Consider the following 24,483-nt stretch of genomic DNA (forward strand, 5'->3'; position numbering starts at 1 on the left):
TACATGTGCAGGGGGTTAAGCGTTTGAACATGATCAACATGCACCGAGTTTAAAAAATAACGAGGGATCAGAAATCACGTGATTTTATAATAATTTTAGCGCAGTGGCTTATTACCGGTATATACACCCAACAACCACATAGAAACCAAACGTTGCGCCTCAATAATCTCATTATCAACAATTTATCAAAACAATTGCGTGAAGAAAGTGACGAAACATTCAACAATGGCAGATTACGACGAAAAGCGTCCACTGGCTCAATCCACCGACCAAGCCGCAGGTAAATCATCATGGCTATGTGGTTTTAATTAAATGGCCGGCAAACAAGTAACAGTTATTGTGTGTGGTACCCAGCCTGACATTAATACAAACGCGCGGTGTAAAGGCATATCCAAGAGAGAAAAATAAAAGTACTTAATCAAGATTTGAATATGGACGCTACGCCACGGACGCGCCCAGTATGAGGCTGACTCAGCAATATCGCTGATGATCAAGTTCATTATGACTTAAACACTTTTATCCTAATAAATTTCCTTCGGGTGATTTCATTTTTGTCGAGACGTTATACTTGTGTGTGTACGTGATAGTCATGGGATGAATTTACTGTTTTCTTGTCACATGATTACCTTATTTGGGTGAAGTATTCATTACAATATTTCCTTTATTGCCAGTTATGTGTGTTATAATGTGGCCAATAATAGTCATGAATTGGTATGAATATTAACTATGTTTCTTGTAAAGACTTTTAATAAAAGTAAACGTTGCTTTGTACAGAGCCACCAATATTTGTTCCATCCATGAACGATATAAAACAGAAAGTTATTGTCCTTTTAATACATAAACCATTTGGCTTACTGAAAAGTGCTTGCACTTGGATCAGTACATTAATATTCTGGTAAACCATACCCTGGGTGGGGGTTGGCTGCACATATTGATCACATAAAGTATCTGGGACATGACTAAAACACGGAGGAAAACGGACTAGCAAACGGACTGGAAAGAACTTGCCTGAAAACGTTTTTTGGCCATAGAAATTCACTGTATAGGTGCTAGAAAGAATATAACATGTAACAATGACCTGAAACAAACCTCTGAACACGATGTTGAAGTTTCGATATTAAGCCCTGCGCTTAAAGATAGTCTGGAATTAAATTCATTTTGTGCTTAATTAAAAGTGCACTTTCTGGATACTGTAAACCCCACATGTACACTATCAATCATTTTTCATGATTAGGGGTTTGATTTTTCTTAATCCATTGTTATCAAATATTTATGCATTCTTAACTTCACATGGAATTCAAATGTTGTTATGGAAACATAAGTTGTCCCCATGCCAATTAGTGAAAACTATGAACCAAAAATCAGACCAATGAAAAACCATAAGAACTTACTAACAATTTTAAGATTTGAAGAACATTACTTGTTAGGGACTGACAAGAGGATTTGTGAATAATGTGTATAGTTGCTGAAATATGACTACAATATGGCCTAAAGTAAGACACTGTGGTCACAAAATTAATTGATATCACAAGCACTAGAAACATTATTTCTAACAAATGACTCTGTCAGGACCTAGACAAGAAGCCAAACCAGGGGTTAATCTAGGGGGGGTGATAGGGGGCACAGGCCCTCCCTGGGTTAGCTATTTCCCCCCCCCTAGGTTTATACCTAAAGCCTTGAGAAATGGAAAGGTTTAATTGATCCCAAAGTTGTATAGATCCAATGGTCAATACTCAATGGCATTACAGTAAAATTTCACCAAAATTGAGTATATTTACACCTAAATTTTCAAAATTTTCCTGGGGGAGCATGCCCCCAGATCCCCCTAGAATCCGAAGCGACTTACTTTGCCCCATCTAGGTTAATATTCTGGGTTGAGCCCTGCAAACTAGTAGTCTGTTTATACAAAATGTAAAACAACTAGTTTGACAGTCCTGATTTTTGGTTCAGGAAAATATCGCCACTTAGTCAGCAAAAGTAAGCATGTGCTTACAGGTGCCCAGTTGCTAAGTGTGTTGTTTCTATGTTATCTTGTACTGTTACGTGTGTTTTCTTGTACCTTGTACCTGTCCAGTCAGCCCGCTATGATTCTCCCAACAATTTAAGCCTGTTACCAGCTGATACACAACACAACAACACCAAGCCCGCCTTAATAAAATTTTTGTTTGACAGTCGCTAGTATCCCTTAACCTTAAGACACTATGATACTTGGATTTCATGGTCTGGTTAATTGCTGCAATTAGTTTGACGGCTGATCTCCAGGTAGGCTTTGTGGCGGAATCACGTTGTATTTAATCAACTGGCAAGCCACTGGCTACTACCAATACACTCTGTGTTATTTTGTTTGCTTAAACTATAGCTAACCGACAACTTCGCTGTCACAGGCGCTCAAACTGGCAGGCTGGCGTTTTGTAAATTATCTCAGGGTAGTAATGGTGGCTCGAGCACACGTTTAGAGGTTTGTTTAAGGCTGTTGTTACGTGTTATAATCTTTGTAGCAGCGATTTAGTGAGTTTTTATGGCAAAAAAACGTTTTCAGGGAAGTTCCTTCCAGTCCGTTTGTGAGTCTGTTTTCCCAGTCTGTTCTATGTTTTAGTCATGTCCAAGTATCTGGTTGGCCACCCATACCAAGAAAAGTGACAACTTGCCACATGCTAATTGATGTAACTGACTTCTGAGAGATAAGAAGAAACCTTCTGTGATAACACGTGCACTATATGACTTATAGTAAGTGCTACCCTTTGGGAATATGGTTCAGATCATAAAACTAGTGTGTACATGTGTTTAGTTTTGGGATGGGGGAAAAGGATCTGGTTCTGAATCTCCAGACAAGCCGTGAAGAAGATGTTTTCTTGTTCCTTGCACCTTTGCGTTGCCCTAGATACATAGCTACAAAATGTGTAGAATGACTAATACTGCAGCTACTGAGCGATTTCTGTGACAGGTGCAGAAACACAATTATAAGTTTTGCTTTGGTGGTGGCTTATGTAGAATCTGGGAATTCAGAACGAAATGCCTATTAGAGTTACACCAGACCCTTTTTATCCCTCACCCCAATGCAAAAGGGATCTGGGCATGAGACTAACATGTGTGTCCTTGTACTTCTGTTTGTATATGTTGAAGCTTATATTAAATGTTTATACAAACTCTTGTTTCTTTGAAACATGGAATCTCTAACAATTGAAAGTGTTTTGGGTTTCTGTGCTATAGTTTAGAGGTACTGTATAATGAACACTAGAAACAAGTATTAGGTAGTTAGGGGGACTAGTCCAAGTTACAGATTGGTATCATAGGAGGATCATCATTCATCTTGTGATCTCAAAGAAGTGTTGAACTAATAATACCTATAAACAGTTCTATCAAAGAGATGAACATATGTTTGCTCCCAATGGTTTTTGTACTGGAATAAGAATGTTGTAAACATGTTTGTGTGCCTGAATACTAAATGTATGGGTATTTTTAAAGCCTTGCTCTTACTCCTGTCAAAGTGCTTTTTTTGACGGACAGTTCCGGCATTTAAAGTGCTTCATGGTGTGCTACTAAATATTTGGTTAGCTGGCCCATGTTATTAACTAGAAATGAGGGCTCAGCTGAACACGAACAGACTGTAGGAATGTCAAGCATTCTAAAGGACATGGTGTATGGCCCTGAGACACAGGATATACGTTACAAATCTCAGTAGCTTTTAAACAAGCCAATGCATGATTGCATACTTGCATATCATTGGAGTTATGATGTATGAACAATCTACTATATAGTGCAGGCAACAAGATAGAAATGTGTGAAGTAAATAGAGCCTAGCACTTGAGATTTATGTCCAGACATGTGGCTAGACAACTTTATGAAAGTGCATGCAAGTTTACAATCATAGGTTGTTACCATGAGACCCCCTGCTACTTCAGAAGTCTTATTCTGTATTTCATTGTTATACGTGTACCGTTAGTGGTACTGTATGTTTGTCATTTACCACAATCATTGTTATCACCTATTTTAGAGCTGCCAACTCTGCCAGCTTATCAAGATGTTTCGGACAACAAAGTTCCATACCCAGTGACCACTGGAGCAGCTCCTAGCTATCCTATAACCACACAGGTACATAGTATCCTCTTGTGATGTGTTGAATGTGACGATATTGTATTACAGCCAACCTACGTTGTTTACCAACCAAACACTCACAACTACGCAGCCCAGTATAGTCGTCCACTGATCGTTCTCTTCATACTGTCATCACTTGCTTGCTGCTTCTGTTGGCCTCTGGCCCTGGTGGCCTTCTGCTTCACGATTGCAGTGAGTGGTGACTCGACTTGTGATCAGATGTAGTTGTTGTGAATGTTACAGGCATTTGTCGTGGCCAGCACTAATGAGAACCCCAAGGGGCTGATGATTGTGGCTCTTGTTGTTGTGATTGCTGCGTTTGTGATTGGAGTTCCCTTAACTGTCTGGTACATCATCTACAAGATCCATCATGGTGATGACGATGATGATGATGATGATGATGATGATGATCACCATTACCGTTATTAAGAAGTTGATCAGCAGCTGCTGCCAAAGCAACTGTATTGCTATTGTGAACTCATGTTTGCTATTATATTATTATTGTGACTGCAATTATCTGCCAATATGCCCTCATAGTATTGTTTATGGCTATTACGTTTGTTACAAATATGTTGTGGGTAAAGTCAAACTGGCAAGTGTTCCCCCCAAGTGAGGGGCAGTAGAAGGTACAAAGTTACACACAAAATTGTTCAGCACAGTCCTATGACACTAAATATAAGAACAGTTGAATTGTCTCAGTTGTCAATGGAGATCACTTGCACTTCTTGCGTGGTATATCCATCCACTTTGGTGCACGGATCGGGAAGTTATTACCAACAATCATACGAGCAACGTCACTTAGCTCTCCATTAGTAGCATTAACCACCCTCTTGGCAAACTCACAATCTCTGGTACGGTAGAGATAATCCACAGCACAGCTCTCAATGTTGTTCATCATTGGCTACATTGAATGAATACATTAGTTCTATATTACTATCATTGATCGTTCACTGACTGGTATAGCAGCAATATACCCAGTATATACATACATCTGTTGCAGTGTGTTGTATTATATGTACCCAATTGCAACTTGCAAGACATTGAGTTATTTATATACTGCACTACTAATTTTGTGTGACCAGATCACTATCTGGCTTCCTTTCTCTTTTTATTTATGATGCTATTGGTCAGAAAGATAGAATCCGGTGAAGTTCTCCCATGGGCAGTATCATCATACAGTTTGATTGAGTTAGCTATATAGTGAATTGGTAAATTTGGTAGAATGCTTTACCACAAAACTTTGAACAATGCCAATTTCCAGTGATAGGTTGTGGTAACTGTCCAACTGCAAATGAAACTTCACCACAGACCAATCATTGGTGTCACAAGAACAAAGGTGAGATGTGAAGCAGTCAAGCCACATGGAACCACTCCAATACAACAACACATACCATACCATTCTGCTGGACATCACTTCCATTCCATCACACATGTCCATGGTCTGTTCAAACCCAGTTATCATGTAGTCATGATAGTTGACCAGACTCATGATGGTGCTATCATCAGGACAGTCACTACCAGGTTGTGACATACGCATCATATACTCATACTGACATCCCATGCGACCCATTTCAGTTGACATCTCATTCATTCTCTCCTCCATGTCTTCACAAGTTTCAGGTGCCTGGAACACACACACTATGGAGTTACTATTGATTTCAATATAGTACTAACCTGTCTTTTCTTCTTATTGACCATAACATTGGTTAAGTCAACTGATTGATTCCCAGTACCTTTATGACGATATGCCATCACTAGAATTCCCCTTGAACTAATATCATTATCTGAGCAGAACTTGACATGTAGTCCATCAGATGACATCTGGTTTGCAATGACAGGCCTTTTACTGCCACACAGCTTCAGTTCGTTTCCTCCCATCACAACCTTCATATAATCAGGACACTTACAATCTTCATCATCCTCATCACAGCCAGTAGTAGCATTTTGTAGCATCTGGTCAACCACACGATATGTGACCAGATCTTCATTGGCGATGTTCCACACACAATATATGCTGTTTGGATAGTTGCGGTATCCAAAGTAGTTTGGGGAATTGATCTGATAAATAGTACCAAACTCTTCTATACGCTGGCTAATATTTTTAGCAGGGAGTGGTCTCAGTTCACAATCTGGAATTGTAACATTTACCCTTGTCTTGGTGCATACGTCCCTAAAAAGAAATACAACACACAGTACTCCATTCAAACTGGCTAGCTACCGTAGACTCTGGTTATTAGGCACACGTGCTTATAATTTTCGGAGGAATTATTTGTAAAATTTGCTATGCTTGTTAAGTGCATGCGCTTATAGATTACAGTAAAGAATTTCTGCTAGGAGGGCATTAGTTGTGCCCACTACAGTTTTCAAGCGATTTGAACTCCAGTTAATAGTTTGCTTCAGCAGTGGAAACGAAAATCCTTAGAAGTCAGGTAGCAGCTACAGCTATCGTTATTACAGACGGCAGTATCTGCTAGACACGGGCCTGGTGAGGCATCGAGTGTGCTGTGACATGTCTGATTCGTTCTGACAACAATTCTATGTAGTATGAGGTGGCAGAGGCGATTTCAACCATATGCGCTTAATAAACAGGTGTCTAGCACAAGTCTACCATATGCGCTTAACAGACAATATGCGCTTAATAACCATGTGCGCCTAATAACCAGAGTCTACGGTATTGTATGAATTGTCAATTAGTAAATAATTCGTCACTACTTGCAAAACAATTTGTTTAACTGCTTTTCTTTGCATAATAACAAGTACAACGATCACCACATAAATGCTGACTGCTTTATGGCCCTACCAAGTTTGTATGGGGAACTTCAGCAGTGTGTGTACAGGCCATACTGGCAGTTAGAAACTCTTCCCCCATACAAATATTATGAACTCATGGCCCTACTATTGTTAAAATAAAAGCAAGCCTGCATAGCTAATGTTAATTAAAACTATCCATAAGACCATAACACACTCAAAGTAAGCAGATTCCTCCCAGGTAAGGGGCTGTCACTTTAATCTGATCCCCTCTAGAAAAGAGTGGTCCAGGAAGATCAATTTTGATGTCACGTTTGGCCTGCCCAATCAACAGTGTTGGGCAAGTTACTTTGTAAAAGTAACTAGTTACATATTACATATTACTTGCAACTGAACTATTTAGTTACAGTTACATATTACCCATAAAATAAAGTAACTGTAATAATATTACATATTATATTACTTTGTGTCCACAGCCTTAAGCTGTCACATGTGAAACTACCACCTTATCAGGTGACATGATTGCGTTGTTGGACAATATGCAAATTTTGGTTATAAGTAAGAAGCTGGTGAATAAGCTTCATTCAGTAGGCCTCGTTACTTCGTTGTGGCTAGGCGTTACTCAGAGGATAACTAACGAGATTAGTAACTTCGTTACTTGTAGTAATAATATTACGTAATATTAGACTCGTTACAGTAACTATATTACTTAGGTAACGCGTTACATTTGTAAGCAAAGTAGCTTGCGTTATATTACCTGTTTTTATAGCGTATTTCGTTATATTACTTTGTTACCACATAAGTAATAATATTACGTAATGTGTTACATAAGTAACGCGTTACTCCCAACACTGCCAATCAATATTGGCAGCACGAATGGTCCCTAAGACCAAATTTGGCAGCATGTCCATAGTCTACTTTGCAAATTTCGGTCAGCAAGGAACGAATTCAAAATGACCGATTATGGCGACCAAAATTGTTCCTCCCTTTTCCCATGACTGTCTAAATGTACATTACATAATACTTTATATATACTCAGTGGTGTATCATTAGTTACAGGTTGTAGAGCCTGAGTGTATAGTACAGTATTTAATGTACTATAAAAAAGAAAACAATTACATGGCTCTAGACTGGAGATATATCACAATACATAATAATTATTGCTTTCAAAAAGTCTTGTTATTGTATCCATTCCTATGCTATGCTACAATTGACATGAGAAAGACAAAAAAAAGATCAAATCTACCTGCCACTGCATGTGGGCTGGTTGGTTATGAACTTGACCAAAATTTACTTTATGCACAATATATCCTGCCAGCTTAATTTGACAAAGTGCGCATGCATGCAGGGCTTGGGTGGTGGAGCAGAAGTATAGGAGAAGGGAGAAAGGACTTTAATAATAAAAATTACAAGGTGGATTTTGCATGCATACAGGCATACATACATGGTGGTTCTAAGATAGTATTTCAGACTACATTGTTACACTTAGCAGATATGACCTGTGACTGTTCTATTAGAGTGATTTACTACTCTATTACACATTATTGCTACAAGCACACCAATAAAAGTGGCAGGAGGGTTTCCCTGATTTCTACTGCCTATCCATGGGGGAGCACTACTATGCCGTTCCAGCATACAAACAAAGCTAGATTAAATTTTCAAAAAGATTATTTGCAACATACTTGTCAACTAGGACTAGATTTGGCAAGGGTTTTTTTTATTACAGAGCAGTACAATGGACAGAACATAGTAAGTGATATAACTAATTAGTGCATTCCTAACATACCTTTAACTTCTAGTACATGATTGATAGTTCAATGTATTTCAGTAGTTCTGGCACGTGAACAGAAGTTTGCTTATGATGAATTATGTTACTAACAACACCTTTAATCCTTACTTTGTTTTATAATTGACAACATACAAAGGCATTGACACGATAGCTGCAAATTGATGATGGGGCTAGTTGTAAAAGTCAGACTGATATAGCAAGCTGCATTATAGGGTTAGATAGCTGCGTAGCTATGCACCTCAATACCCAATCTTGTTTTTCAACAAGGTTCTCTTTTTACACATGCAGTCCACTATTAGATTAAAATTACCTTACAATCCACAATTAAAGTGTTAAAGTGCTTCCTAATTTAATCTCATAATCATAACTAATAATTATTTTCATGTGACTAGCAAATATGATCATTTTCCCCTGTCTCCCTCCCTTACTTCAAGCTTGTCAACTAGGACTAGATTTGGCAAGGGTTTTTTTTATTACAGAGCAGTACAATGGACAGAACATAGTAAGTGATATAACTAATTAGTGCATTCCTAACATACCTTTAACTTCTAGTACATGATTGATAGTTCAATGTATTTCAGTAGTTCTGGCACGTGAACAGAAGTTTGCTTATGATGAATTATGTTACTAACAACACCTTTAATCCTTACTTTATTTTATAATTGACAACATACAAAGGCATTGACACGATAGCTGCAAATTGATGATGGGGCTAGTTGTAAAAGTCAGACTGATATAGCAAGCTGCATTATAGGGTTAGATAGCTGCGTAGCTATGCACCTCAATACCCAATCTTGTTTTTCAACAAGGTTCTCTTTTTACACATGCAGTCCACTATTAGATTAAAATTACCTTACAATCCACAATTAAAGTGTTAAAGTGCTTCCTAATTTAATCTCATAATCATAACTAATAATTATTTTCATGTGACTAGCAAATATGATCATTTTCCCCTGTCTCCCTCCCTTACTTCAATTTCAAGAGCCAATATTTTACTGGGGAAGGCAATGGTTTAGTAATCTATTCTGTATAATAATTATTTCCATCAGCTATATAGTCACACACAGAATCCCATTAACTACATGTAGTAAACTTACTCGTAATTGCAACCTCCAAACCCGTCATCTTTGCAAACTAGCTTGCACTCTGTAATTTCCCTTCCTGGTACTATCTTGGTAGTTTTCTTCACTTTGAAACATGCCATTTCCCTGCAATTAGCAAGTGAACAATAGAACTAGTAACTCAGTGTGGTTTACCCTTCAGCAGGAAATTGTTCTTTAGTTGGTCGACATGATTCACAGGAGATGTAATCCTTACCACCAATGCTGTTGTCATCATCACCAGCCAAGCACACAGTAAAGAAAATGCCCAACACTACCAGTCTCAACATCATTCCTCACAACTACCTTGATAAACAGGATGCACATGTAATGTCTTATTTATGTACACACATGTAAAAATTGTCAGACCATTCAGATTGATGACTATTAGAATGAGAGAATGATATCCTGTAGGCAACAGCTTTAATTTCTGGAACAGTATACAGTTCAGATTAAAAGGAAATTTATTTTTTGTTACAATACTGAGTGTTTAGAAAGTGATGCAAAGCTAGCAGGAACCTGGAGGCATGTCACTTGGAAATGTGACAATTTATTAGACTACTTTAAGTGTACTGTTACAAGCAAATTCATTGCCTTAAAGGAAAAGATGTGCTGGAATTAACATGAAATGCTACTAAAAGTCACGTAGCCCCTATAGAAATGTAGTAAATATATCTAAAGTATGAGCATACTATAGTGCAATAGAACAAACTATTCTCTTTAACATTGTTTGTTTTATTAGAGTATTTAGGTGCTTACATATAATTTTTTGAGATGGTAAACAACAAGTGGCTACATCTAAAACTAAGGTGTCTAGTACCATAACATGCATACAGAGATAACAAATGAGAGTGTCCTATCACATATATACATGTAATCATGTACGTTGATCTAAACGATGCCTTAAATAAGCAAAAATCAGAGTCCTGTCTACAACAACAATATTTCTAGACAAAGCCTAAAGGCTTCTTTTAATTTATAAATGGGACATGACCATTTCAGTTGGAAGAGATCTGCTATTCATAGTGGTCTACAAGGCAAGCATAATGTAGATAGTTTTTTTCTGTTGCTAAAATGCTGTAATTGTTTCAGAAACCTATTATACACGTACTGGTTTAAAACTGGTAAGAAACCACCTCAGAGTTAGAGCAAAGTGGGTGTGGACAGACACAAATGCATGCAAGGACAGTACACACACATGCATGTACACACAGACATGATGCTTCCCAAAAAAAATCAGGAAACTTGGTGCACACCTACAGCACCTGGTTAACAAAAGAAACACTACACTATGTTACTAGGCACAATGACAGATGTCAGCAGTAATGTCGTTGGAATAACTACGGAAATATTAATCTAGTTAATAATTATTTAATTGTTTGTACTATATTTCCATTGAAATGAAATTATAATGCAATTACATTGCTTGTACTGTTGCAATTAAACCAACCAACCAAGTATAATCTTTACCAGATGTTTCAAGGAGCTGCACGATATTATCCTATGACATAATCTTATCCATGATCAACATACGGTATAGTTACAACTTTTCAACTGTTATTTGTACCTCGCCATATGGCACATATACGTATGAGAGATGCTTTGTCAACTTTAATTTATGCAGACCTGTAAATCCAGCGGTTTGTATATTATACACTATTAAAAACTAAAAATTGATTATTACATCAAGAGTAGTACAATCTCACAACAGAGCCCAGTCATATTTACAAACATGTGGTAATGACAAATTGTGACACATTGTCTATGAGTGGTAGAGTAATTGGTGCCAATCATGTGTGTACACATCAAACCCTATTGATGCTGTTCAATTGAACATGTTACCAATGTCATCAAGTGGTTATACAACTGACATCAGTGCACACCAGACATAACTTCTCTTAATGAATACAGTCATATTGGCACCACCATAGCCACAGTGTCTCACCAATATCAAATGTGTCATAAGTCCCACCAATACCAACTATATCTCACATTGTTGAGGTATTCTCTTGTCCTCTCCAGTGAAAATTGTGCTGGCAAGTATTTGTACATTACAGTGACAATTTTCTATTCAAAATGACTGAGTTGATTGTATACACACTGTCACATATATCCTGATGTACAGATATGTCACAACACAACAACACACACATATGCACATAGCTACTAGCTAAATATTCATTTACATTTCACTGAAATAGATATGCTTTTGAGATCGTTGTTTAACCTTATAATGCAAAAAGGGCTTGCATAAAAAAAAGCAATTCTATAAATTAGCTACGTAGGCATGGATTGTGACTCCTAGAGCAACTTGTTATATTCATTGTTACTACACATCACCATTATAACTGCATACAACAAATATATTCATTACCATCAATTGCTCAGAAATCCCAACTATGGTACAGTTTATTATATTTTAACTTGCAGAGGAACAATATTATTATTGTTATTATTACTGTACGTACCCAAGAGTTCATAATATGTATAGAGGGAGCCTCCCTCTATGAACTCTTTCTGTACCCTTGCAATTATGAAGTCAATCACATAATTACAAGTAATAGTTCACCATAGCTGCATGAACTGGGCACCACAAATATCAAATTTCATTACAGCTGTTTCCAAATGGTTCATTGTGCTCACTCAATTTGTCTCATGCATGTTAACAATTATCACACTATCCCAATACGCGTAAGAAAGCTAAAATTTGGAGATGTGGGGAGATAGCAATTTAACTATTCAGACCAAGAGTACCAGCCAAGTACCTTAAGTAGTCGTTCAGCAATTCATCTTTCGACATCATTCAATTCATTCCATTTCCATTCAACATTTTGCTAGTAACTAATTGGAGTGCATTTCATTGATGGGCCGGTTATATACCGGAAGGCTACTGAAAGCATGTGTACCAGAAATCCAGAAACGTATTGTAATAGCAACCTTTCATTTTTGCTTCCTCTAGTCTCTTGTGCAAAGCTACCAAGTTTCTATATACCCTGAGATTAAAGCACAACCAGTGAGACTATAGACAGCCAATTAATGTATTATAGACCTATACATCATTTGGACATGTTGCACATCACACTACTGCATTTAGTGAGTCTGCACAGTATCACTAGTATCACTGTGTTACATTTAAGAAACGGATAAAATATATGTAGCTAGCTATAATTGTTAAAGTGTTTTACAAAGTGTGGCTAGCTATGATTACAATTAATCAGTAAGGGGACACACACAGCCACATACATGCATATCGGGTAGCGTGCTATAGCTATGACTGCCAAGATGGGTGTGGCAAAGACTTAATTGTTAGTTAGTTAGCTAAGTTGCATACGTACACAAACACAGAAACATCGGGAACTCCCCAGCCATACTTTAAATCTACTTACCGCGAATATTTTCTCTTGTAGCTAGTTACAAACCCCAAATCAGCTTCTGCAACTACTCTACGGTGGCTTTGCTGATGCTGCTGTCGTCTTGCTGCAGTAGATCCTGACCAGCTTCAGTTACACTACACTGATGCTGCGAAAATTGCTGAATTTATAGTCGACATGAGTGGGAGTCTAAACAAAAGAGACCACAAAAATGCGCCAGTTAATGACGTAACTGGGATGGCGCAAAAACGACAATCACGAGCGGATCCGTATTAGGAATAGTTTGTCACCTGTCAGCCTTATCGTTGGGACGAGGTACCGGCGGACAACTTGAATCTAGAAGACTGACACGTACTGTTTTGCCAATAAGATGCTCAAATAGAGCAGTCAACTGAGTCAAGCACTCCAATAGAACAGCCATTACTTGCCATTAGTGTGCCTCTCCCCTTGTTCTGGCTCTTAGATCTATCGCTATTCTCATATAATCATGTATGTATATCAAATATAAGTCTGCGGCAGCTATTAAAATAGTCTAGCTGCTAGCTAGATGGCTATAGCTGCTACTTTACTATTTAAAAAAAGTAACCTACCTATGCTGCTTAACTCTGTTCATCTGCAATAGCTAGTGTAAGGGGAGATACAGTCCATTTCTTACTGAATGTATATACATGTGATGAGGCTTAGGTGCATGGGACTCGCTAACTCTGCATGGGTGAGTTTTACGTTGGTTTCACAAGCAAGAAACTTTACTCCAATTGCTCCAGCCACCCAGCTGTAATATCAGGACACATAGCTATTGTCTATTGTATGCAGGGAACAGCTGAAGAGCAGCTGCAGCCTACTTGGCTGATGCTGACACCCCTGAAAAAAATTACTTTAAAAGAGATTTTCAACAAACGATAATTCACACCAATAATACCAAATGGCTAAGAGAACAAATGGCTCTTCAGTACACCAGTTATCCCATGGACAGTACTACACAACTGCCAATGGCATTCAATAAAGATGAAGCAAAAAGCCTTTTTTGAAAGTCAGCCGCTAGGCCAGGCATTGAGAAATTTATACCTTAAAAGAGATTTTCAACAAGTGTTGATTCACAACCAATAATGATACCAAATAGCTAAGAAGATGCATGGCTCTTCAGTACATTAGTTCACCCACAAACAATACTACACAGCCATGATTTAATAAAGGCAAAATGCAAAAATTCTTTTTGAAAAGTAGGTCAGGTTTGGAGACATCCATTGTGGCAGTTGCATTAATTTGCAATATATGGTAATTCCAACAAGTCAGATGGGATAGCCAATGCACAATAATAACAATACAGAACTAGAACTAGTTATTACAAAATTAATTGTTAGTGACCTGATGCATTATACAACTGCCATATATGTCATGCTGGCCACATCCTGTATAAGTGCAGCCATACCAACTAACAGTTGGTCAAGTAATCTTATATATTACAAGTTAGTGGAATTTCCTGCACTAATACGCTGGTGTAGATATAGTGCCAATGGACATGTTGGAAGTTCATATTTGTCTACCCATACAAGCAGTGTCTGGTTCACAGCAGTCTTGTAAACAACACATCCACATAACTATTTAATGGTATAGGTACTTCCATACTCACCTTTCTTTGATAGTGACAAATTCATCATGGATCAATGTTTAACCCAGCTTGTCATTGCAAAGTTTCTGTTTTACTCTCCCATGCCAGTTAGCAGTAATAAAGAATCCATTAATTGGGGTCTACAACAGTTTGTACTTCTATGTAGTGCATGGGCCTCCCTGTGTGTTATGTGAGTGGCCATGCACCTATCAGTATTATAACCCTACTTCCCCCTCCTGGGGAATAAGAGTGTGTTTAACTTTTTTAAAAATTCCCCACCCATGAGGACATGACGACTGCAGGGTCAAAATCCCAGTCCCCACACTGTAACTACTTTCATAAAGGGTTATTCCTGCAGGAGGTGCATAACCCTTGACATACAGTAGCCAAATGCCCAGTGATTTTTAAGGTAAAATTGGAGCAAATCCCCATGTATGTCTGGGAGGAGGGTAATATTGATAGGTGTATTAATCTCATCGCTTCAAGGTAAGGTACTATACTGCCTGAATATTTGATTTGTACAACATTTTAATAACAATATTCACAACTGTCAGTTTCCCACAAACCAAAGAGAAGCCATCTTAATTATATTCCTGCTAGCTCATCAAATTTTAATGAAGTGTAGGCTTGTTTTTAGACTGAAGGGAGCCATAAATGGATCAGCGCTAATGTGAATGCATTAGTTGTGTATACAAAACTTATCATTTATGCGTACTTGACATTTATTGCAGACAATTTTTATTATGCTATTGCCTATTGCATTCACTCTACTAACACATGTGATTCTAAGCAAAAATGCTTTTCCAATGTAACCCACTGTCCATGTACATGTCACCCTCAACATGACTGTATATTCATATGTGTAAGTTTATATTGTTAATGATGATGATGATGATGATGGTGATGGTGATGGTGATGGTGGTGATGATGATAATGGTGATTCACGGTGATGGTGATGGTGATGATGATGATGATAGCATCTTCTATAATGCCATTTCAATGTTGACTTGCATCAAATAAACCAAGCACACCACAAAATTTGAAAAGTGATGGCTTTTTATGTTGGACCACAATCAGGCCCGTAACCAGGATTTATCAAAGGAGGGTTCAACTTTGACACGGTATGTGTTTATGGCAGCAGGGGTCTGGGGGCATAGCCCCCAGCCACTGACAGCACTTTAATATTTGACTTCTCCTAACTGGCCTAAAATTGATAGTACACACTAATGACTCCAAAGAGCAGTTGTAAGTGTATAATTCAGACTAATCCCTTCAAATCTGACATACTGTATAAATTGAACTTCAGTATGTGCAGCAACTGCACATGCTTCGGTTAATTTTAGTAGATACATTTCTACTATACATTGAAATAATCAACACACAAAGTTATCCATTTACTATCTACTTATCAGTGTTTTGCTCAGTACTCATCTACTCAACCAATAGCTATTATTCCTTTGTGTCACACTTAAATGACATGAGCTGTCTAGGTCATGCATATGTCACTTCTTTGCTATAGATACTGTACAATGTTGTGGTTTCTTAGGACAGAGACTAAGTAGGTTTACAGTGCACATGCTAGTACATAGCTAAATACACAAGGAATTTTTCCAATGTGGTTCACATATTTGGTGGTGATTCCCATATTTTAGTATGGTTAGTCCTTTATCAATATTATTACAGCTATTTTAGCTTAAATTTTCAGAGGGGAGTTTCTAGAACCCCATGCATGCCTGCCCATATACTCCCCTGCACATCAGTGAAAGAGCTAGGACTTTGCAAATATACTCATGCAGATAGTTTTTAGTGTGAACTTCCTTGATATATAGTTAGCTAGCGCTGGCCAGTACTATTTCAATAACTAAACTTTTAACTGAACATCAAGAGCATTACATGCACACAAGCATTTCTCAGGTATACTAAGCAGTAACTATACTATTTGTTACCTAGCAGCTATATAAAACACAGACCTCTTCAGCTACATCAGTACAATTCATTAAGGAGCCACAAATTAATAATTTGGGTTGTCTAATCTTTACTAATAATAGTAGCTATTAACTGATGATTTTAGCCATGACTACATATCTGAAAAATAGGTATAGCACGGTGTTCAGATAAGCACATTATAGAAGAGGTTGGTCTTAATTGTTTGAAAGCTTTAATCATAAATGATTAGAGTATTTGATCATGAGTGGCTGTTTTGTTAGAGCATTTGAGTGACTGTTGTATTAGAGTATTTTAGTGACTGTTCTATTAGAGTATATTGGAGAGAGAACCATCGATACATACAATACTCGTGCGACCACAGTCAGATCAAGCAAAATGAGATCTTGTGGGCATGGCAAGGTGTGCACATGTAAAAAGAAAACAAATAAACAAACAAACAAAAGACAAACAACAGCAACAACAATAATAGTTACAAGACAAAAATTAAGTTAAGTGCTCAGTTGACCAATCACTAAAATTCCTGGCCAAGAAAATCTTTTGCAAACATGTCATACATTGACGAGCAGCATTGTTGAGGATCTTTCGGATGGAAGATTTGGTGGTTACACAAAGTTGTACAAAGTCAATAAAGTTCTTGATGTTCTGAATGGAAGAAGGTAGGTAGTGACCTAGCACACTAATTTTAATAGTTTCATAATAGTTTGGGATCTGTAAGTGATCAAATTCCACAAGCAATTGATGATACTCAGCTTTGTTTTGTTTTCTAGACCTAGCAGATCGAATGTTGTGTTCTGAGTCTAGAGCAGAGACAATTATAATTTTTTTCAAATCCCAGTGAAAATGTCAGGCAACCTAAAGCATTACCTGACATTGATGTGCTACTTATGATACATGTACATTGATAGAATAGAGTGACTCAACCTATAATAATACGATCATTGTTGTCTCATTGGTTGACAATGCTTCACTATAAAACTCTCTAACTTCCTTCTATTTTGATCTGACATTTTGTCAGGCAGGTTCCATTATGGTCGGCCATGCATGATATTTGCCTGACAAATGGCCTGTGTCAGGCAGTAATAATTGACTCTGGCCTAGAGGGCAGGTTAGTTCAAGTAAAGCAACAGTGGGTTTGCCTGAGTTATATACAATGATGTCTGGCCTGTAAGGTGTGATTAGTAAGGTAGATGGAATAGTGGCTTGAGGTGCTTCACTACTCGTAAACCCTGAAGGTCAGCAAAAACATGGATAGATGGATTGTCACTAAATATTTCTTTGAGTTTAGAGACCAGAAGGTGAAAACTTGGTCATGACGGTAGATCTTTTTAGCCCCACCCAGATCTTAGCTGTGTAGGGGCAGGGCTTGGCTCCACTTTAGTTAACACCTCAGAGCAGCCTTTAGTGTCCTACATACAGCCCCTCTCTACCTTTCAGGCGCCCATGTCTTATACTCCAGCTTAAAACATTAAAAAAAATAAAATTGGTAATCCTGGAAGGGGGTTCGTCCGAACCACTTGAATCCCCCCCGGTTACGGGCCTGACAATATATAGTAATGATCAGACTGTATATATGGTAGAGTACAAAAGCATATTTAAGGGGGTTCCTTCTGAAATTTTAACTTGTATGCTGCAGGAACACCAAACTATGGCAGCACAAATATACAGAACAGAGCAGGGTATAGTGTAGCTACAGTGCAATAGGAAATTTCTATTAACGGAGAACAAGGATATGTATTATAAAGATAGAGAACCCACTAGTTGTTGACGAACTATGACGCCGTCAGTTTAGCAAGGCAGCTACCAGTCACAGTGGGGGCACCGGCAAACGTTTCAGTAAGCCACAACAATGTACACGATGTGGCGTGAAAAACATGCAGGTGCAGACAAGTGTCCCACCCTAACAGTAATCTGCCACAGGTGCAACAAAAAGGGCCACTATGGAGCCATGTGTTTCTCTAGAAATGCCTCAGAACTGACACTAGAGGATGCCATCTCTAACATACCAGGGGCCAGGTCTCAATCTTCAGACCACAGCAGCCATATATATCTCCAGTTTTCATGAAACTTCAGAGATTACAGTGCATGACACTAATTTGGATACAGTTGGTGCTCCGTCTGAAGTTGTACTAGATGATGCGTACCTTGATTCCCTCACCTCAAAAGAGGACAGAGTCTGGCGGATCACCTTATCTCTGGAACACACAGGAGTGCCTTTCAAAATGGACACAGGAGCCGAAGTTACGGCCATATCAGACAAAGTGTACCAAAGTCTTGACAGCAAACCAGATCTACAAGCACCCACTAGAACCTTGCTTGGTCCAGCCCATCAGAAACTGAAAGTGTTAGGCCAATTTCAAGGTACCTTGTCGAATGGACACATCTCCACTACTCAGAGTATCTATGTTATACAGGGTCTAGTGAACTATCTGCTGGGACTACCAGCTATTGTAGTATTACAACTGTTGCAAAGACTTGACTCAGTTGTGGAGGAAGCTTTAGCCATACAGAGCCGATACAAGGCTGTTTTCACAGGCTTAGGGACCATTGGTGATGACTATCAAATATCACTCAAGGAAGGGGCCAAAGCACATGCCTTGCATACTCCAAGACATGTCCCTATACCCCTTAGAGACAAAGTGCGAGTAGAGCTGAATCGAATGGAAGCCATGGGGGTTATCTCCAAAATTGACGAGTCCACTGAATGGTGTGCAGGAATGGTCATTGTGCCAAAGAAGTCAGGAGCAGTGAGAATATGTATGGACTTAAAGCCACTGAATGAGAGTGTTCTTCGAACAGTTCATCCGATACCTAAGGTTGAGGAAACTCTTGCACTTCTGTCAGGGGCCTCTGTCTTTAGCAAGCTTGATGCTAACAGTGGCTTCTGGCAGATCCCTCTTGCACCAGAGTCCAGATCCTTGACCACCTTCATCACGCCTAGTGGAAGGTATTGTTTCAACAAACTGCCCTTCAAGATCTCTAGTGCGCCAGAATTGTTCCAAAAGCGTATGAAGAAGATACTAGAGTGACTCAAAGGAACAGTATGTCACATGGATGATATTGTAGTGTTTGGAGCTACCCAATTTCAACACGACACCAGACTAGAGTAAGTGCTGAAGAAGTTAGAGCGAGAGGGAGTTACCTTGAACCCAGAGAAATGTTTTTTTTTAATCAGCAGTCAGTCAAGTTCCTTGGACACATTATTGATGGCACCAGCATCAGAGCTGATCCAGACAAAATTTCAGTAATACAGAACATGTCTGCCCCACAGTGTGTTCCAGACCTTTGCAGATTCATGGGGATAGTCAACCATCTCAGTAAGTTTTCCCCACGTATCTCTGAGTTGAGCCAACCTCTTCAGGAACTTCTAAGTTGTAAATGATCATGGTTCTGGGGCCCCAATCAGGAACAGGCCTTCAACAACTTGAAACAGGAACTCACTCAACCAATGGTACTAGCCCATTATGATCCTGCTTCAGAGAGCAAGATCTCAGCAGATGCTTTGTCTTTTGGGTTGGGGACGGTGTTGTTACAGAAGACAAGTGACGGCTGGAGACCTGGGGCTTATGCATCTCGTGCTATGCTAAATGCAGAAAAACACTATGCTCAGATCTAGAAAGAGGCCTTGGCCATCACCTGGGCCTGTGAGAAGTTTTCTGACTATGTATTGGGCACAAAGTTCAAGATTGAGTCTGATCATACCCTTGTTTAGTGACAAACAGCTTGATAATCTACCTCCCCGTATACTGCGATTCCGTCTGAGGATGGCCAAATTTCATTATATAATCACACATGTGCCGGGAAAACTATTGTACACAGCAGACACCTTGTCTAGATCCCCAAGGGCTAATTCTACCAATGACACACTAAGGTTTGAAGAAGTAGAGAAGTTCATTGCAGCCGTGGTGAATTCCTTACCAGCTAGTAGCCAACGCCTTGGCATTTACAGTAGTGCTCAAGATAGTGATCCTACTTGTTGTTAAGTTAAACAGTTTTGTAAAGATGGATGGCCAGCTAAACAGCAATTAGACCCAGAAGTCCGACAGTATTGGAAGGTGAGGGAGTCATTAACTATTCATGATGATCTGTTGTTGTTTAACCACCGCATTGTTGTTCCACCCTCCTTAAGACAGGTCACTTTAAGCAAGATTCACATGGGCCACCAAGGTATTGAGAGGTGTAGGATGCGGGTAAGAGAATCGGTGTGGTGGCCAGGAGTCACTTCCCAAATGGCACAGATGGTCCAGAACTGTGAGGTGTGTTCAAAAGAAGCTCGCTACAGGAAGGAGCCCATGCTTAAATCTGGGTTACCTGACTACCCTTGGCAAGTTATTGGAGCTGATTTATTTGAGATGAAAGGGGTACATTATGTAATGGTAGTAGATTATTATTTCCCGCTACCCAGAGGTAGCAAAACTGATGACTACAACTTCCTCCATGGTTATCTCAAAATTGAGAGATGTGTTTGCTAGGCATGGCATTCCAGAGGTTGTAAGAAGTGACAATGGACCCCAGTTTGCTGCTCAGGAGTTTAGTGAGTTCGCCAAGAGTTACAACTTTCATCACATTACCAGCAGTCCCAGATACCCGCAGAGCAATGGGCAGGTTGAGAGGATGGTACAGACCATCAAGCACTTGCTAAAATGGAGTGAGGATCCACACCTGGCCTTACTTAGTTACAGGGCTACACCCCATCCTTGGTGTAAATTAAGCCCAGCTGAGCTGTGTATGGGAAGACGTCTACGTACACCTGTTCCAGTAACCACCGAACAGCTTGTCCCCAAGTGGTCTCACATCTCACCGTTTAAACAGATTAATGCAGAGTTTAAGGAGAAACAAAAGAGAAACTTTGATCAACATCATCAAGTTCACAAGTTAACACCTTTACCCAATCATACTAATGTATGGATAGAGACTGACGGAGAACCAATCCCCGGGCAAGTGATATCCCCAGCTGGGACTCCTTGTTCATACCATATCCAAACGCCGACTGGTCAGATTTGCAGAAACAGAAGTGACCTCAAGCCTATGCCAGACTCCATTGCTCCTGCAGATGAGCCAGTCAGTCCACCTGCTCGTATGGCCACCAGGTTACAGACAGGAACTACAATCAGACCCCCAAGCCGCTACATTGAAGAGGGGGAGATGTAGTGAACCGAACTATAACAATACACTACATACAAACGCACACACGTGATCCTTTTCATGCAACAATGTAATAGGTACACGTGAGATCATTTTGTATGATTATTGATTAGACTTTTGTAAATCGGTGGTTGCCATTGTGCTCCTCAGTATCATTAATCATTTTTGAATTAGATAATAACACCACATGATGTCAGCAGTGATGTTGTTGTAATAAGTACGGAAATAGTAATTTAGTTAATAATTATTTAATTGTTATACTATAATTCCAATGAAATTATAATAATGATCTGCTTGTACTGTTGCAATTAAACCAACCAACCAACATAATCTTTCCCAGATGTTTCAAACACCTTGTGAGGAGCTGCATGATATCATCTTATGACCTGATAACATCATAGTCATTTTCTTATCCATGATTAAGAAAATTACTAACAGTACAAATTTCAAATGTCATTCTATGATTTTGTGCCTCAATAATTTCTAGCCGTATGAGAGATGCTTTGTCAACTTTAATAATACTGTTTATGAACAGACCTGCAAATCCAGTGGTCGTATATTATACACTATTAAAAAAGTGATTCTTTCATTATGAGCTATATACTAGGAGCAGTACAAACTATGTCTTCACAACAGAGCCCAGTCATGTTTGCAAACATGCATGTGATAATGACGATTATGACACAATGTCTCTGGGAGTTTAATTGGTGCCAATCATTTGTGTACACATCAAACCCTATTGATGCTGTTCAATTGAACATGTTACCAATGTCATCAAGTGGTTATACAACTGACATCAGTACACACCAGACATAACTTCTCTTAAGGAATACAGTCAAACTAGCACTAGAGTGAAACTACCATAGCCACTGTGTCTCACCAATGTCAAATGTGTCATAAACCAGATATATACCTCACATTGTTGAGGTATTCTCTTGTCCTCTCCAGTGACAATTGCGCTAGCAAATATCGACAGTGGCTATTTTCTGTTCAAAATGACTAAGTTGATTGTATACACACTGTAACATAGAAATTCTGATGTCACAATGCAACACAACAACAAACACATATACACATAGCTACTATTCATTTACATTTCACTGAAATAGATATACTTTGAGATCTTATTTAACTTTTGTATAGGAAAAAAAAGCTTGTCGATAAAAAAGCAATTCTATTAGCTATGTAGGCATGGAATGTGACTCCTAGAGCAACATGTTATATTCATTGTTAATACACATCACCATCATGAATGCATACAACAAATATATTCATTACCATCAATTGTTCAAAAATCCCACAGTTTATTATATTTTAACTTGCAGAGGAACAATATTATTATTGTTATTATTACTGTACCCAAGAGTTCATAATAATATATAGAGGGAGCCTCAGTCCCTGAGATGAACTTTTGCCGTACCTTTGTAATTATGAAGTTAATCACATAATTACAAGTAATGGTTCACCATAGCTGAACTGGGCACCACGAATATCAAATTTCAATACAGCTGTTTCCAAATGGTTCATTGGGTTCGCTCAATTTGTCTCATGCATGTTAACAATTATCACACTAACCCAACACGTGTAAGAAAGCTAAAGTGTGCAAATTAATGTGAGGAGTTAGCAATCTAACTGTTCAGACCAGGAGTACCAGCCAGGCAAGTACTAAAGTAGTCGTTCAGCAATCCATCTTTTGACATCATTCAATTCATTCCATTTCCATTCAACATTTTGCCAGTAACTAATTGCTGTACATTTCATTGATGGGATGGCTGTTATATACAGGAAGGCTACTGAAAGCCAGAAATGTATCGTAATAGCAACCTTTCATTTTTGTTTCCTCTCTTGTGCAAAGCTACCAAGCTTCTATATACCCTAAGACCAAAGCACAGCCAGTGAGACTAGACGGCCAATTAATGTATTATAGACCTATACATCATTTGGACATGTTGCACATCATACACTACGCATTTCATGAGTCTGTACAGTATTACTGTTACATTTAAGAAACAAATAAAATATATGTAGCTAGCTATAATTGTTAGCTATAGCACGCTACCCGATATGCATGTGGCTGCGTGTGTCCCCTTACTGATTAATTGTAATCATAGCTAGCCACACCGCTTTGTAAAACGCTTTATGGCTGCAAAGATGGGTGTGGCAAAGACTTAATAGCTAGGTCGGCTACATTTAGTCAAGATTGATTTTCAGAAGTTGCTATGTCCTCGTAGCTGAGTTAGTTAGTTAGTTAGTTAAGTTGCACACGTACACGTAGTACACAAACGCAAGCACAGAAACATCGGGAACTCCCCAGCTATACCTTAAATCTATTATCTACTTACCGCGAATATTTTCTCTTGTAGCGAGTTACAAACTCCAAATCAACTTCTGCAACTACTCTACAGTGGCTTTGCTGATACTGCTGCTGTAGTCTCACTGCTGCAGTAGATCCTGACCAGCTTGTTTCAAGCTTCAGTTATACTACACTCTGATGCTGCAAAAATTGTCGAATTTATAGTGACATGAGTGGGAGTCTAAACAAAAGAGACCACAAAAATGCGCCAGTTAATGAGGATGGCGCAAAACGACAACCACGAGTGGATCCGTATTATGACCTATCAGCCGGCCTTATCACTGGGACGAGGTACCGGTGGACAACATGAATCTAGAAGATTGACACGT

General features: G+C 38.7%; 2 protein-coding genes across 5 annotated transcripts; one reads left to right on the forward strand and one right to left on the reverse strand.

Moving 5' to 3' along the window:
• The first annotated feature begins 119 nt into the window (after window positions 1–119).
• Window positions 120–4,684, forward strand: LOC136262049 (uncharacterized). Its single transcript, XM_066056186.1, has 4 exons — window positions 120–280; window positions 3,995–4,092; window positions 4,144–4,287; window positions 4,339–4,684. Exons 1-4 carry the CDS (start codon window positions 226–228, stop codon window positions 4,522–4,524), a joined length of 483 nt encoding a protein of 160 aa, XP_065912258.1. The 5' UTR covers window positions 120–225; the 3' UTR covers window positions 4,525–4,684.
• LOC136262047 (uncharacterized) lies at window positions 4,633–24,309 on the reverse strand. Of its 4 annotated transcripts, none has more exons than XM_066056181.1 (6): window positions 24,144–24,309; window positions 9,889–10,034; window positions 9,730–9,840; window positions 5,770–6,265; window positions 5,492–5,719; window positions 4,633–4,996 (listed from the first exon to the last, which is right to left on the reverse strand). In XM_066056181.1, the coding sequence occupies exons 2-6, from the start codon at window positions 10,023–10,025 to the stop codon at window positions 4,808–4,810; spliced, it is 1,161 nt and encodes a 386-aa protein (XP_065912253.1). In that variant the 5' UTR covers window positions 10,026–10,034; window positions 24,144–24,309; the 3' UTR covers window positions 4,633–4,807. The 4 variants fall into 4 exon arrangements, with proteins under 4 accessions (XP_065912253.1, XP_065912254.1, XP_065912252.1 ...); XM_066056182.1 differs by having other exon boundaries at window positions 9,889–10,038; XM_066056180.1 differs by lacking the exon at window positions 24,144–24,309 and adding an exon at window positions 13,119–13,279.
• Between the last annotated feature and the right edge of the window lie 174 nt (window positions 24,310–24,483).

The sequence above is a fragment of the Dysidea avara genome, chromosome 7, assembly GCF_963678975.1.
Source record: "Dysidea avara chromosome 7, odDysAvar1.4, whole genome shotgun sequence".
NCBI lineage: Eukaryota > Metazoa > Porifera > Demospongiae > Dictyoceratida > Dysideidae > Dysidea > Dysidea avara.

Coding starts and splice junctions, on each gene's coding strand:
- LOC136262049 (XM_066056186.1), top strand. CDS start 226: ATGGCAGATTACGACGAAAAGCGTCCACTGGCTCAATCCACCGACCAA. Junction 4,093..4,143: donor GCTATCCTATAACCACACAG/GTACATAGTATC, acceptor ATTGTATTACAG/CCAACCTACGTTGTTTACCA. Junction 4,288..4,338: donor CCTTCTGCTTCACGATTGCA/GTGAGTGGTGAC, acceptor TGAATGTTACAG/GCATTTGTCGTGGCCAGCAC.
- LOC136262047 (XM_066056181.1), bottom strand. CDS start 10,025: ATGATGTTGAGACTGGTAGTGTTGGGCATTTTCTTTACTGTGTGCTTG. Junction 5,720..5,769: donor TCAATAAGAAGAAAAGACAG/GTTAGTACTATA, acceptor TGTGTGTTCCAG/GCACCTGAAACTTGTGAAGA. Junction 4,997..5,491: donor AAGTGATGTCCAGCAGAATG/GTATGGTATGTG, acceptor CATTCAATGTAG/CCAATGATGAACAACATTGA.